Raw genomic sequence first — 15,662 nt, 5'->3', positions numbered from 1 at the left:
CCTCATTCCAAGAAGTTACCTGAGGGCATCCCGGAGCAGGGCTGCCCATCCTGGCACCTCACGCTGGGGAGAAGTCAGCCTCTCTGCTGCCTGATCTCGGGCATCTGGACCTCTGTTCTACACAGCTGCACTGCCTCCTAATAGCGAGATACGGAAGGAAGCCATCAGGCAGACAAGACCATCTGGAGACTCACAGCCAGAGTGCTTGGGAAAGGGCCTGATGAGAAAGGCTACGATCTTCAGAGAAAGCCTCAAGCCCGTCTCCGTCTCCGCTAGGTAGCCATTCAGGTTTGTCACGGTCACTTCCTGTCCACACCGGCCTGTTGGTATTATCTGCCCTTGGCTGTCCATGCCCAGTGCCAACACAACACATGGGTATTTCAGATGTGTTTTTCATGACGACAGAGCCAGCTCAGCTGGCTTCCCTGCCTCACCCATGATCAATAAATAACCAACCGGAAGGTGACAAGGAAAAGCTGTCACAAAGAATGGCCACTTCCTCTGTGCCAGGCAAGGTGGCTAGGTGTGTTACATACTTAATTTTCTGACTTCAACACATGTACAAGGGTAGGGTTTTTTTTTTTTTTTAATCACTAACTGTTCACAGATGAACACACAGGTTGAGTGTTCATACAGTCACACCATCAATAAGGGGCCGAGACCAGTTTCATACCCAGGACGGCCAGAGCCCAAACCCCACCACTTTGATCCCAGCCCCACAGCACATGGGTGTATAACTGAATTCCTGCTTGGCTAGTGGCTCTCCCCAGCTTGAGGAACTGAGGGAACAGGAAAAAAAAAAAAAAAAAAAAAAAAAAAGAGGCTTCTTGAGGACTGGGATAAACTGAACGTGGGGAGAGCACTGTCCCGGGGAGAACGAATGCCACCTGGTTGGCTCCTCTGACATATCCTTGGCTAATAACATCTGGATGCAGCTGCATCCTTTCTGGGACACCTTATGATTCCTACAGAGTAATGGTAAAGGCATTTATTACACACCAGCAACTTTGTCATAAAAGGTCTTTGAGCAATAAGTGTTCTCATTCAATAAAACCTATCAAATAAATTTCTACTTTCATTCCAGGGCCAAATGAAAGTCAAGAGCAAAGTCTCCTTCTTGTACCAAACTCGGAAAAGCTGCAGTTTGCTCTGCTGCAGCCAGTGGTCCGAGCCGCTTCGGCAGCCGGCTCCTTGTCCCGGCGCTCGACCGCCCCATCTTCCACCACGCTCCAGTGCCCTCTCCTTGTCCCACCCGAGATGGACAGCTCACGGTGGGAATTCTGCTCCCCTAACAGAATAACAGTGGGCAGAGAGGAGCGGAAGAGAGCCTTTTCCACACTGAACAAGCCAAGGCGATGGGGACAATGTCCCCGGTTTGTTTCTATGACCAGTTTATACTTAGAACACTTTTGCCTGCCCTACAATGGAGAGAGCAGAGCTAGCAAAGATTTGTGGACTGGGAATGCTTTGCCAAGTACTTTCAGGTTAGAGGGAAGATTCTAGATTTCTTTCCCTCTGTCAAGTGTCAGCTTAAGAGCTGCCAAACTTTCTATAGAAGATCAGGTAGAAATATTTAAGGCTTCCAGGGTCATATGGTCCCTGGTACAACTAGTTAACTCTGCTGTTGTAGCAGAGAGCCAACCAGACATAATACAGAAATGAACACACAGTACTGTGTTCCAATAAAGCTTTATTCATAAAATTGGTCAAGGGCCATCATTTGGCCTAAGGCTGTTGACTGATGGATGATTCCTGCTATAGTTAACACTGTCTTCAAATGGAAAAGGACAATGCCAACAAGACAAACCTAGAAAATTATTTTCATTTCCATCATGATTTGTGATACCACTCTCCCATTCAAGTACTAATCAGGCCTGACTCTGCTTAACTTCCAAGATCAGATGGGATGGAATGTGTTCAGAAAGGTATGGCCATTGTCAAAGCTTCCATTCTGTAGAAGGTATAAATATAAATAAGGATTCTAACAATGAAAGAATATTAAATTTGCGCCACAGAGAAGAAAATTAAATACTTTTGTACTGAGATAACTAAATTATTTTTCTAATTCCAAGATTATAGGTGTGAGGAGAAAGACCATGAAGAGGAAAGCCATTGAAAGCCCATTTAAAGTTAATTTTTCATTTTCCACAGCTTGCCATCGACTAGGGAATGACTTACCTAACACGATTATAAAAAATGGTCTCACTCTTTGATCAGGAAGCTAACTATGAAGCTAGTGATGGTTTCACTATTATCTCAAGTCATAATGGAAATGATTTGCACTATGGTAGAAAGAAAAAGAAAAAAAAAAAAAAAGAGCTTAAGAATTGTTAATTAACTTCACTGTTTCTCCACAAATGCTAGGAGTATTAAAAACAAGATTGCTGAAGTGCAGACATCAGGACTTAATGAACAATGGGATGTAATTGAAGTAACAGGGAATGACTTAATCGGGACAGTGGGTTGTTTAATTACGGGGATAATGGATCTTCTGCAAGGACAAGAACCGAAGGGGCCTGAGAGAGGTAAGGAGAGCTCAGAAGCTCCTTCTGGGGAGAGCCAGTGTCGTGTGAGATATGGAATGTTGTATTAAACATGCTTGTCCCCAAATGGTCACCACCGGGAGGGAAAAGGCCGGCTTGGTATCGGCTGGCATAGACCTTCCACAAATCACAACAGAAGCATTAATGTTTCTGCAGGCATGTCCCCGTGCTTTGTCAAGAATTTCTAATAATCTTAAAGACTTTCGTACAGATATGAGAATGAGTGTAATAACGTGTTTGTCGGAACACTTTCCCAGGGTGCCAAGATGCTATCTCTCCAATACAGCAGATTGGCAAGCTCATTTCCTGGGTTTAAGAGTTCAAAAAACCATTTCTTGCTTAACTTTGATTACAAGTCAAACTCCTCCTGCTAATTCAGCACGCCTGTTACGAGTTATTGGTTTTTCTCATCTCCTCTGGAAACGGAGGGAAATGTCCCTTCTCCCATGTGGTCCACTTTCCTGGGACTGAGATCCTCTGAGTTGCAGGTCTGTGCTGCACAGGCACGCTCCTGACATGCGGGAGGTGGGCGAGGGCCAGGTCCTCGGCGGCCAACACCATCGCGAAAGCTTTCAATTTTGCAGTGGGGGGAAAACAGGATCCATAGGTCTTATTCCACTCTGCCTGTCAACTCGGAACTAACTCATGGGTGGTGTGTGAGGGTGTGTGGAGATTAGCAGTCCTCCCTCTTTCTTCTCTTTCTCTTTCTTTCCGACAGGATCTCATGTAGCCTAGACTGGCCTGAAACTTCTTATGTAGCTGTGGGTGACTTTGAACTTAAATTACATTTATTTATTAATTTCTGTGTGAGTGTGGAGGGTAGAGGACGACTTGCGGGGGCAAGCTCTCTCCTTCCACCCCGTGGGTGCCAAGGACTGCTCGGGTTGCCAGACTGGCAGCTCAGTCCTTGGCAGCAAGCAGCTTTACCTACTGAGACCATCCTGCCAATGCGAAGTCTCTCTGAATCGGTTCTCCACCTTGGTTTTTGAGACAATGACCTCACTGAAGCTGGAGCTATGGCAAAGCCCCCAGGAACGGCATACCCCTGTTCCCTAGCACTGGGGCTACAGGTGTGCCGGAGTGAAATTTTAATGTGGGGACTGGAGATCCGAACTCGGGTCATCATGCTCGTACAACAAGCACTTTACCCTGAGCTCCTACACATTAAAGGAAGTCTAGGGTGTGGTGCGGGAGATGACAAGATGCCCTCCCTAGAAGCATCAGTGAGTGAGCTGAGATTAGGGCCATTTGACTGCCAGATAGATGCCAGCCTGGGGCTCCAGGTTCTAGAGCCGGAGTGGCTTTGAAGGGCTGTGCTTAGGCAAGTCAGAGGCAGCATCCTCTCAAGCTCTGATGAGCAAAACCTGATTTCTCAGAACGATTTGTTAGTATAATGATTTCAAATACAAGAAACGGCTGTATGTTCTAAAAAACACCCTACACCTCAGCGAGGAAACATCCTAACCCAGGAGGTGTGAAACCTAGCTCAGAGTTTGTTGTGAGAGGCACTCTTTCTGAGCAAGCATCCAAATGGGCTTTTTCTCAAACAGGGCCCTGCCAGGGCACCCGAGTCTGCTATTTCAAATTGTTCATGTGACTGTTGGGGAGCTTTCTGATCTTCCTTGATAGAATTTACACACACACACACACACACACACACACACACACACACACACACCACAATCCAATTTGTTCACCACACCTTGGTTTTCAATTACATAAACCACCTCAGGCAAATTTAGCAAAGCAAGGCTTTGAAAGCTACCAGGAATGGAGCCTGGGGCGGGGGTGGGGGGGGTGGAGGGTGAGGGGGGGGTGGTGGGTAGAGGGGGGGATGGGTGGAGGGGGGGATGTGCGGACGAGGGGGAGGAAGGGCAGGAAGAAGGAGAAACCTAGAAACAGAATGGTTCAGGCTGGGAGAACTTGTATGAAAGGAAATGAAAAACCTTAAATGTTTTATATTGACCTTCTGGTAACATTTTTTGTCATACAAGCTCAGACGGGCTCATGTGCCTTCTCTCTCAGCCTCTAGTATAATCAGCCACCATGAAAGGGAGGTTGGAAAAGGTTCAACAAAAGGCATTAGAAAAATCATTCTTTTTTTTTTTTTTTTTTTTTTTTTTTTTTTTTTTTTTTTTTTTTGGTTTTTCGAGACAGGGTTTCTCTGTGTAGCTTTGCGCCTCTCCTGGAACTCACTTGGTAGCCTAGGCTGGCTTCGAACTCACAGAGATCCGCCTGGCTCTGCCTCCCAAGTGCTGGGATTAAAGGCGTGCGCCACCACCGCCCGGCAGAAAAATCATTCTTAAAGGCAAAGGCCCTAGGAGCTAGGGCCCACCTCTGTGCCAGCCTCCACTCTATCCGCCGCCCGTGAATTGGAGAAGGACAGGGCATAGATTTAATTTTCCATCGCATTTCCCCCGGAGGCTATAAAAGGGGAAAAAATTCAAGAGTCGACATGAATTTCTTCAACATCAAGTAACATTTTGATGACGAGTTGAGTGTTAACAAATCAGAAACACATGGTCTTAATTGACTGTGAAATAAATAATGTTTCCAAATGAAAGGGAAAGAATGCTCAGATGTAAAGCTCTGGAAAGGACTCCAACCTCAAAAGTTTTTTTCAGGCAGCTGACTCCCCCACCCCCCCAGACCTGCCTCCTCTCCATCTCCTTGTCTGGTGCAATGTTTCCTGAAAAGAAATCTTACTGGATCCCCCAAACCTACATTCACTGGTGAACATTTCTCTTTGGGGACCCTGTGAGGGCTGTTTTCTGTTGTTAGAACAGGCCACCAGCCTCACCTGAAGCTGGGCGGTTTCTATGGGGAAGAGGTTGATTGAGTTCACAGTTCTGGAAAGCCAAGGGCACCGTGCAAGCCTCCCCCTGCTGCCACTGAGGGCCACGTGCTACTTTGGGCTTGGTGGACAAGCAGCAAGAAAGACCACAGGGTGAGAAAAGGAGGCAATAGAGTAAACCGGGGATTCCCCAGGTGACTTATGTCACCTCTGTGGGAGAGTAGAGCTCCTCTTAGTGTTTGCATGCACCTGCATTGTGTGCATGCATGCCTGTCTGCATGTGTGCATGCATGTATCTGCATGTGTGCAGCAAGTGTGTTATATACTCTTTTAGTCTTTCTAACACCTCCATGAGACGGGTGGACATGAGTATCACCTCTACTTCACACATGGGGTAACCGAGGAGGCACAGGAAGCGGAGAGACGTCCTCAGTGTCACCTGGCTGGCCGGTGGCAGAGGCAAGGTTCAAATCCGGCTAGCTCCAGAACCCAGGCTCTTAGCCCCTATGCCAGCAGTTCTGGAGTAGCCCCTTAAACACGCAAGGCCCAAGACCGAGGGGTTCAGTGGTTAAGGGCATGTACTGCTCTTGCAGAGGACCCAGGTTCAGTTCCCAGCACCCTTGTTGGGTTGCTCACAACCACCTGTAACTCCTGCTCTGGAGGGATCTGATGCCTCTGGTCTCCGTGGGGACCTACACTCATGTGCACATACCTCCATGCACACACACACACACACACACACACACACACACACACACACACACACACAGACAATTAAAAACAAAGTCCATCTGTGGGCTGGAGAAATGGGTCAGTGGCTAAGAGCATTGGCTGCTCTCGCAGAGGACCTACACTCAGTTCCCAGCGCCCACATGGCAAATAGAGACACAAGCAGGCGGACACTCATATATACCAAATAAAAATAAATAAAAAAGCAAATTTTTACAAATGCAAATCCTAGGCCATACCCCCAGACTTGCATCTAGGGTCCCCTAACAATTGGTCTAACACTCTCCAGGCAATAGTGAGGCATGCTAAAGTTTGAGAATCACCGCCCTGCCTGCGAGATGCTGACCGGTATCCACAGAAGCCAGAACGTTGACGAGTGTCCGTTCTCAGTATGGTTTCCTGCATCTTGCCTGGCTGCTGAGCACACAGCCATCTTTAATGGGGCTGTTCCATACGGCATGAGGGAAACTGGAAACAGCTAATCTGTTGGCCCCTCCCCGCCCACAGACACGACAGAACCATAATATGGTCCATAGCAGAGTGGTGCCTTCTTCAATTAGGGAGTAAATTCTTCCAGAATGATACCACAGGACTCGCCACCCGGAGCAAAGCCACAGGAGTCTTAGCTCTTCAGCGAGCAATTCCCGAATCCCACTGGCATCAACTCCTTCCCTTTCCACTAATGAGATGGTAAAGAAGCCTGGAGTCTCCATAGAGCTAAAGAGCAAACCAAAACACAGCAACCTTCCCCAAGTCTATGTGAATAGAAAAGCTTAGAAAGCTCCCGAGCCACACAGGAGATACCTTCCATACGGGGCTTTTGCCACAAAATTCCCCCAAGGCCCTAGAGTGCTGTCTCTTTCTTGGGGGACAGTGGAGGGTGGGTGGAGCAGGAACGGGTTAAAAGGAAGTTCTCTGGTGTCTGAAACTCTCCGGCAGCCTGGCCCGTTCTCCTCCTGGAGGATCTACAGCATTCCTCTAAAAATATCTATGAGATCACAGTACATTAAGTGCGTGACACCAAACATTTGTAACTAATCCATGGAAATAAAGGAGGGCGTCGTGTTGCATGGGGAACACAGTGAGATTTGTCTTGTGTTATCGTTCTAAAATAAGACGGCCTCAATTTGGTTGAAATATATCTTCACACATTGTCTTCCCCAAGCAGAGCCATTTGAGAAATTCTGATTGCAATTATAAGTGCTGAATAGGGAGCACTTTGCATTTCCTTTGACGACGCTAAGAGCTATAAGCAATCCTGATATTAAAATCTTTGGAAATTGATGAGTACCCCAGGCATCATCACGATGTTTTCCTCCCCGATCCAAGTAATTAAAATCTATTATATGAACACGTGTGAATATTTCATCAACTACTGCTTTTAATTAAGTAGATGCATGACGCCTCCCACTGTCCGAAGGATACTGGTTCAGTTTTAGTGACCCACCCACCAGCCCCTGCCCTCTGAGTCTGGATGGAGTGCTTCAGGCAAACTCACCACGGTGTTGAATTCGGGAACCTGCCACAGCAGCCAGTCTTCATTAAGGGTGTACAGTGCCTTGCAAGTGATCACATCTACAGGGCCCTTATTTATTTTCTGGTTCAGAGTCGTCACCAGCAAATAGAATGGCTCCCCAACAGTCTCCTTGGAAAAGACACCAAAGCAACAGTTAGCTTTTCTGGGAAGCCCATGGCGCGACCATGAGTGAAAGGCGGCAGGACTTCCAAATACTCAACATGCTACGCCCAAGAAAATACGTATCACATCACTCGAGACCAGGAGCAAAAGCCAGGAAACGGCCTCATACACACTATGTATGTGCATACGGCCCCCCAACATTATGGGAGGCATCCAGGAGGGCCCTGCAATTTCATGTTTAAGTTCCTGTCTAGCAGGCTACTGCTCATCAGTAGCGCTTAAGAGCAGTTCCTGGAGGTGGAGATTTAACCTTGTTTACATTCCTATTTAATTGCAAACCAAAAATAAGTGGCATTAAAAAAGTACTTCGCAGTTAGTCTTGGCGACGGGGACTCGCGCAAGATTGTTTTAAACACTTGCTGAGGAGGGTGGTCTCTCAGAGTTAACAGTCTGGGGTAAGGGAAGTGGTCTTCACTTCAGATGTTCGTAGCCAGTGTCCCTACCCATGTGCCAGCTCTTGTCCCTTAACATCCAGACACCTCCGGCACACTTCCCTGGTCAGATGGGCAGTCCTGTCGCTCAACCAAGTCTGTGCCTGGTCCTCTCAGGCCGGCCCCAGGGCTCCTGTTTCCAGCCTTCACTTGTGAACACTGTCCTCTGAATCTGGGGCCGGTGGCCCCAATGTGCAGCCACTTTGTCCAAAGGAACACTGTAGCTCAGGAACGGGCTGTGTTCCGCTTCTGAGGCATGCAGCCCTGGGTCAGTTTTGGTTCCTCCTAAATAATGAGGTTTCCAGGATCTATGAACGTTCGGCCTCTAGGTGGAGGGAGGAGGGCTGTGCCAGGCCGGGGAGCCAGAGTACCTCAGGAAAGATGAAAATTGGAGCCCCTCCCCCCGCCCCCCTCCCACCCCGTGTTACCAAGTTCATTTGTACAGCTAACCAACTCATCTTTCAAAGGAGGACCCCTCTGGCTCTTTCTGATCTCCCGTGAACCCCCCACTTTGGGGCCTCCCACTCTGACCCCTGTTTTTCTTCCTTTTTACTTCCTGTAAGCACAGTCCCCTCCCCAGGCCCGGGCTTTCCTCTTGCCCTCCCCCACCCCCACCTCACCTAGTCTACTCCCTCCCTGCCTTTCTTTGCTTCTCTCTCCTCCGCTGATAGATCCTTGAGTGCCTTTCTTATGCAGGACAGAGAGGAGGGGATGTTCAAAAGTTTCCAAGGAGGGGCGAGGAGACCAGTACCTGACATTTGGTTCTCACAAGAAACTTCCTTTATTTCATGGTTCCTAATCTCACCGCTATCTGCCTTCCCTCCCCCGCACCTTGGGTAATGTCCTGACCACAAACCTAAGAGCCTCACTTCTCTCTTCCTTACCCCTATCAGAGGCACACCAAGGGCCCTGGTGTGGGGGCTGGATCATCCACAATGGTTGGCACAGAAGCCAGCCAGGCACTGGGCAGCCACTGACTTAAGGGCTCACTACTCAGTATTTTCCAGAATTCTTAAAACTGATATGGTGACATCTGGCCACAGTGCCGTGCGGGCCCACAGTTCTAACCCTAGCTAATCACCCCTGGCATCTCTTGAGGACCCCTTAAGAACTTAGGTACCATCGGGCGGTGGTGGCACACGCCTTTAATCCCAGCACTCGGGAGACAGAGCCAGGTGGATCTCTGTGAGTTCAAGGCCAGCCTGGTCTACAGAGTGAGATCCAGGACAGGCACCAAAGCTACACAGAGAAACCCTGTCTTGAAAAAACAACAACAACAACAAAAAAGAACTTAGGTGTCTGCCCACCCTGTCCTGCTGCACAGGACACCCACCCAACCTGGATCTCTGTAGCAGAGGCAGTTTGAAAATCTTTCCCAGAGAGATTGATGTGTAACCAGCCAAGGGAACCACAGGCCATGAGATTTCTTTGTCATCAACTAACACAAGGTTTAGGTATGTCTTTTCTCTTTGGAAGACACATCAGAGCTGACGGACTGTCAGCTCACAAAGGGCATTCAGAGGCTGGCACCGCCCATGCCAGCCTTGGAACTACAGAATCTCATCTACACTGTCTGCCTTGATTCTCCCATATGCAAAATGGCCATAAAGACATCTCCAGACCATTAAGACAAGACAAGCTCCTAGCCTGGTGTCTGACATGTACAGCAAATAGCAGTCATTATTGTCCCCACCAGACCTCGGAGTCCTAGAAGGGGATATTACCTGATGGCTGCTGCTTGCTCAACGTCTAAGGGCAGGACAAGCGGGCTCGGGCAGTCAGGCTCCCAAGCCCCCTGATCACCAGAGGGAATTCTTCCACGGAACGTGAAAGTTGTGCCCAGGACTGGTTGGATGCCACTTCCTCCTGGGCACTGTGCCACACCCCCGCTCACCACCAAGTGCTCCACACACTCTTGAATCAGCACCGAGAAGAAATCTTGACCCAGAATGCTTTGCTCAAGGGGGCTGCTTGGGCTTGGAGCCCAGATTTTTCGAACACTTCACTCCTTTCATGCCTAAGAGCCGCTCCTGAGAGCTCAGTGTAAGGAAGAGTTGGAAAGTGGATTTCAAACCGGTGGATGCAAACCAAACCAAACCAGCAAGGAGCAAGCCAGCCAGCAGGCAAACAAACAAACAAAACAACAAGACAATGCCCACCGTGAACACACTAACCTCGGGGATTCAGGCAGCTAGGAGGGCGGCTGGGGAACAGCCACAGATAGCAAGCTTTTCCTTTTCAACAAAACCCTCCAGGGCCAGCGCTTTCTGCTGCCTCGAGGGGATTGTCTACATCAGCCCCAGGGATTCCCCGAAGGAGTTCTCAGAGACATCAGTGGATACCAGCCCAGGGCTTTTGACTTCGCAGGGCCAGCTGGGGGACTAAGAATCGGGGACATAGTAAGAGGGTCTGCCACCTGTACTCAGCAGCCGCTGGGGCCCACCCAACCACAGTGAGACTCAAAAGCAGGTCACCCCACAAATAACCACTGGACACCTCCCCAGAGCAGATGATGTATACCAAGTAAACAGAAAAGGAGGCAGATTGCATTAATCTTAATAAACGGCCATTGCCTTGGGAATGGGGGTGGGGGGAGTCGGTTAATTTTTTTTTTTTTAAGAAAAAAATGTGCATCTCCTCGTAAGATTGCGTTAAACATTAAGCTAGGCACAGTCTGATTTAAAGTGCTGCTTGTGGATCTCAACTTAAGCAGCCCTGTTAAAACCTGTGGCACAACAGTGTGTCTTCTTCAGAATTTAATTAGATTCCTAAACTAGCTGCAAACACACAATGATGCCTTTTTTTTTTTGCTGGAATCTGGATGGCCGGTGAAATTAAAGATGGATAAAAACCTTCCACACCAGGACCTCAGAGAGCTGAATAGAGACCAAGTTCAAGAGAACACCCTCATTTTCATTTTAATATTTTATAATAATAGCCAATATTTACGGGGTTCTTACTCAGCACTGAGCAATGGCATATACTTTCTTGTCTGTGCTTAAAAGAGCCCGGCAATATTCATCTTTTGTCAGCTCCACAGGTAACGTGCTAAGTAAGGGATGCAGCTGTCTGAGCACCAGACCCAGCCCTGGGCTCCGAGGCCCACTCTGTTAACCATGGAAACCAGAGAGAGTTCGCATTCAGAAAGATTTCAAGATGCAATTAAATTCAACCACATTCCATAGTCAACTTCAAGAAAGTGAACCCTGAGGACAGAAGGCTCACTGGGGATTTGCTTTCATGCTGGATGCCTGGGAAGAAGGGACCATGGTTAGCTGTCAGCATAGAGGGGAGTAAGGAGTATTTCAAGCATGATTTAGAGGCCCCAAGAACGGTCCGTGCTCATCAGCATCTGAAATGTTCCTTGGTCTCAGAATGGGCTAGCAGGACCAGGAATGTCAATGTCAAAAGTAAGAAGAGAAGCTCACATTTAAAAATCTTACCTGAGCGATTCCTAAATGAACTACACGTACAGGGACTGCTACCAGAACAAACAAACAAACAAACAAAAAAAAAACCAGTTTTTTTTTTTTTTTTTTTTTTAATTTTCTGTTCAATCCGGAAGGCCCAAGATCAAGTTCAGTCACATGCTGACACCAGGGAGCATTCTGGACTTAGATCCACAAAGACGCCAGCATGTGCTAAAAATAACTGCCTATTGTCTTAACCTCTGACACTTCGGAGCCCCGTGGCACTTACCCGGAGGAAACCAGAGAGGCAGACGGACATCCAGTTTGTGAGGAGCTTCTCCACCACAGACTCCGTGCGCCTCAGCATGAGTTTGGGCTGCATATTGCTGCACTGCTCCATCAAGTCCCGGGTCAGCACCTCCAGGATGCTGGTCAGGTAGACCAGCTTGGTTTGCAGAGCAATGGTTAAGAAGGAGGCAAACAGACACCTGTTGTTCAAAAACAGTCCGCCATTAGCCCCGGACTCAGCTGGACGGCACTGGTTTCCATGGAATCTTGCTGGCAACAGGGGACTGTCTTCTGAGGAGCCTTTTTTTTTTTTTTGTGTTGTTCAGATTCCAACCAATTCTGTCCTTATGTCACAAAATTACCCACCAGGCCTAAGGACCCACAGAGGCTGCATGCCTAGTGCACGAAGCCCTGGTTTTGATACCTAGTAGGGCACACATGGGATGTGGTGGCCAACGCCCAGTAATTCAAGACCATCCTCAGTTACATAGTGAGTTCTAGGCCAGCCTGGTGGGTACATAAAACAATAAACAAACCACACACACATCAATTTCAACTTTGGGACATTTTCTATGTTTTTAGCGACAAGAAGGGAGTCTCTTTCCCCAAAATTTACGGTGTTTTTAAATTTAAAAATAACACTTCCGCTTTTTTGGGTTAAGAATTTTCTTTCTTCTTTTTTGGTGTTGGGGGTTTTTCAGGGCTTTACAGGGTGCTGTGTGTGTGTGCACGTGTGCCTTCGAGACAGAATCAGTGTTGGGCTGGTGTGATATGAGCTGTAGACAGCATCGCTGCCTGAGCACCCTGTCAGTACCACTGGGAAGGTGCATGCTGCATTTCAGGCAGTGGTTTGGGAACAAGGAGCTTGAAGGCTAGAGATTAGCTCAGTGGGAAGCACCTGTCCAGCATCCACAGGGCCCTTGGTAACCAGCCCTTCAAGAAGGAAGCAATGGTAAAATAAGGAGCTTGGGTTTTTGTTTGCTTCTGAGATGGTCTTTCCACACAACCCTGGCTGGCCTGGAATTTGTTATGTAAACCAGGCTGGTCTCAAACTCACAGAGAGGCAAAGGCAAGAGGATCTGGACCACCGGCTGGTCTCAGACTCACAGAGAGGCAGAGGCAAGAGGATCTGGACCACAGGCTGGTCTCAGACTCTCCTTTCAGCATGCTGGGATTAAAGGCATGTGTCATCATACCCGGCAGGTGTTCAGGTTTTAATGTATCTGCTAAGTGCTTATCAAAATACAAAAGCATTAACATGTACCTGTCCTTTACTGAGAAGTTCTTCTGCTTCTCAAGGGTGTGGATGACAGTAACTAGGAAGCTTTTATTACAGATTAGGGCATCCAAGGCTGTGAGACTCTCATTCTTATCATTGGCATCTCTGTTCTGGAAGGAAAAAAAAAACACAACAACAGAAGAATATAACAGTGTAGTACATAAGATAACATAACTTAGTATAGCACATAAGATACTATAACTTAGTATAGTACATAAGATAACTTAGTATAGTACATAAAATAATATAACTTAGTATAGTACATAAGATAATATAACAGTATAGTATATAAGATAACTAGTATAGTACATAAGATAATATAACAGTATAGTACGTAAGATAATATAACAGTATAGTACATAAGATAACTTAGTATAGTACATAAGATAATATAACTTAGTATAGCACATAAGATACTATAACTTAGTATAGTACATAAGATAACTTAGTATAGTATATAAGATAATATAACTTAGTATAGCACATAAGATAATATAACTTAGTATAGCACATAAGATAATATATACCTTAGTATAGTACATAAGATAACTTAGTATAGTACATAAGATAATATAACTTAGTATAGCACATAAGATACTATAACTTAGTATAGTACATAAGATAACTTAGTATAGTATATAAGATAATATAACTTAGTATAGCACATAAGATAATATAACTTAATATAGCACAAAGGATAATATATACCTTAGTACAGTACATAAGATAACTTAGTATAGTACATAAGATAACTTAGTATAGCAATAAGATAATATAACAGTATAGCCATAAGATACTATAACTTAGTATAGTACATAAGATAATATAACAGTATAGTACATAAGATACTATAACTTAGTATAGTACATAAGATACTATAACTTAGTATAGTACATAAGATAACTTAGTATAGCACATAAGATACTATAACTTAGTATAGTACACAAGATAACTTAGTATAGCACATAAGATAATATAACTTAGTATAGCACATAAGATACTATAACTTAGTATAGTACATAACATAACTTAGTATAGTACATGAGATAATATAACTTAGTATAGTAAGTTGAAAGTTAGAAAGTAGATTCACAATGGCTTTTCCAAGATAATGAATGATTTAATATTGAATTCATGACCCAAAAAACCCACAGTAAAAATTCAAAGTAATAATAATGAGGACAATGATGATGTTAACACTAAAAGTCACATAGCCATTGAGCTAAAAAATGAAAATTTAGAGACTTACATGCATATCTTCAGTGAAGATGTGTGTGAAGCCACCTGACTAAGGGGAAGGAGACACTTTTATTATTCATAACATCCAAAGGAAATGAACAGTGTATTTTTGTTACAATACTCAAGTCCATTTTAATAAAGCAGAGATGCTATTTGCTAATCTGAAGAGCCTTCGGGCTTGTGCTCATTGCCTCCAAGATGTAATAAATAACTATTACGCTCTCAAGAAACACCAGTGGCTTCTAGATGCCTCTAAGAATAGTCATCAGCATACATCAGCCTCGTTTTTTTTTTGGTAGATTACATTGCATTTAAAAAAGAACAAACTCAAAAGTTAAGGAAATGGTGGTGGGAGATTATGGAAATGTCAGACTTCTCTTCAAGCAACTGACCTGTAAAGGTAAGGCTCCCACAGTGCTAACCCCTGAAGGTAAGGCTCCCACAGTGCTAACCCCTGAAGGTAAGGCTCCCACAGTGCTTACCCCTAAAGGTAAGGCTCCCACAATGCTAACCCCTGAAGGTAAGGCTCCCACAGTGCTAACCCCTGAAGGTAAGGCTCCCACAGTGCTGACCCCTAAGGGTAACACTCACACAGTTGAAACAGCTTTTTGTAATTACATTTACTTACAGGGGAGGGAGAGGGCATGCCACTGTGTGTGTGTTTACAACTCTTGAGGGATGAGTTCTCTCCAATGTGAGTCCTGGAGACTGGACTCTTATGGTCAAGCTTGGTGGCAAGTGCCTTTACCCCTCTGAGCCCTCCTGTGGCCCAACAATTCGTCCTTGACCTTCTGTTGGGAAGCAGTGGTAAGAAGCTGGCTTCCCGGCTCAGGGTTCTTTCCCCTTTTCATTCAAATGTCCTTCTTCCAAGAGATTAGATATTCTGTTTACCCTATCTCTTCTATTTTTCAGAGAAACAAAAATTAGTCTGTCTACAGGAAGACCAGAAGTTCAGGGTCATTCTTTGTGACATTGGGAATTTGAGGCCAGCCAGTAGTCTGGGCCGCCTTTTCCTTTGTTGTCCTGAAGGAACTGATCACCAAGTTATCTGGAGCACCCAAGCTCCAGGCCCAAGCATGTGGCTCCCCGTCAATCAGCAAAGCGTCTAATTAACACCTGGCCTCATCTGCTGCCTAGAGGGCTCGTCAAGAGGCCTGATCTTGGGGGAACTGCCGCCCCCCCCCCCCCATCACTATAAGCTCAGTTTTGACTTGGCTTCCTTCAGAGAGTTCTGAAAAAAAAATTCCCTG

General features: G+C 46.1%; 1 protein-coding gene across 1 annotated transcript in view; it reads right to left on the bottom strand.

Annotated features, from left to right (window-relative positions):
* The window catches only part of Plxnc1 (plexin C1), a 127,411-nt gene that overhangs the window by 25,736 nt on the left and 86,013 nt on the right, over window positions 1-15,662 (bottom strand). The window contains exons 18-21 of the mRNA XM_059245806.1: window positions 14,423-14,461; window positions 13,159-13,283; window positions 11,896-12,094; window positions 7,565-7,711 (exon numbers count right to left, since the gene is read on the bottom strand). Of these exons, the coding sequence (XP_059101789.1) occupies window positions 7,565-7,711; window positions 11,896-12,094; window positions 13,159-13,283; window positions 14,423-14,461 (510 nt within the window). The remainder of the gene's footprint in view (window positions 1-7,564; window positions 7,712-11,895; window positions 12,095-13,158; window positions 13,284-14,422; window positions 14,462-15,662) is intronic.

This window comes from Peromyscus eremicus, chromosome 18 (genome assembly GCF_949786415.1).
Source record: "Peromyscus eremicus chromosome 18, PerEre_H2_v1, whole genome shotgun sequence".
In the NCBI taxonomy this organism is placed as follows: Eukaryota; Metazoa; Chordata; class Mammalia; order Rodentia; family Cricetidae; genus Peromyscus; species Peromyscus eremicus.
The sequence above is the reverse complement of the archived record's forward strand: the minus strand, read 5'-3'. Positions and strand labels throughout refer to the sequence as shown.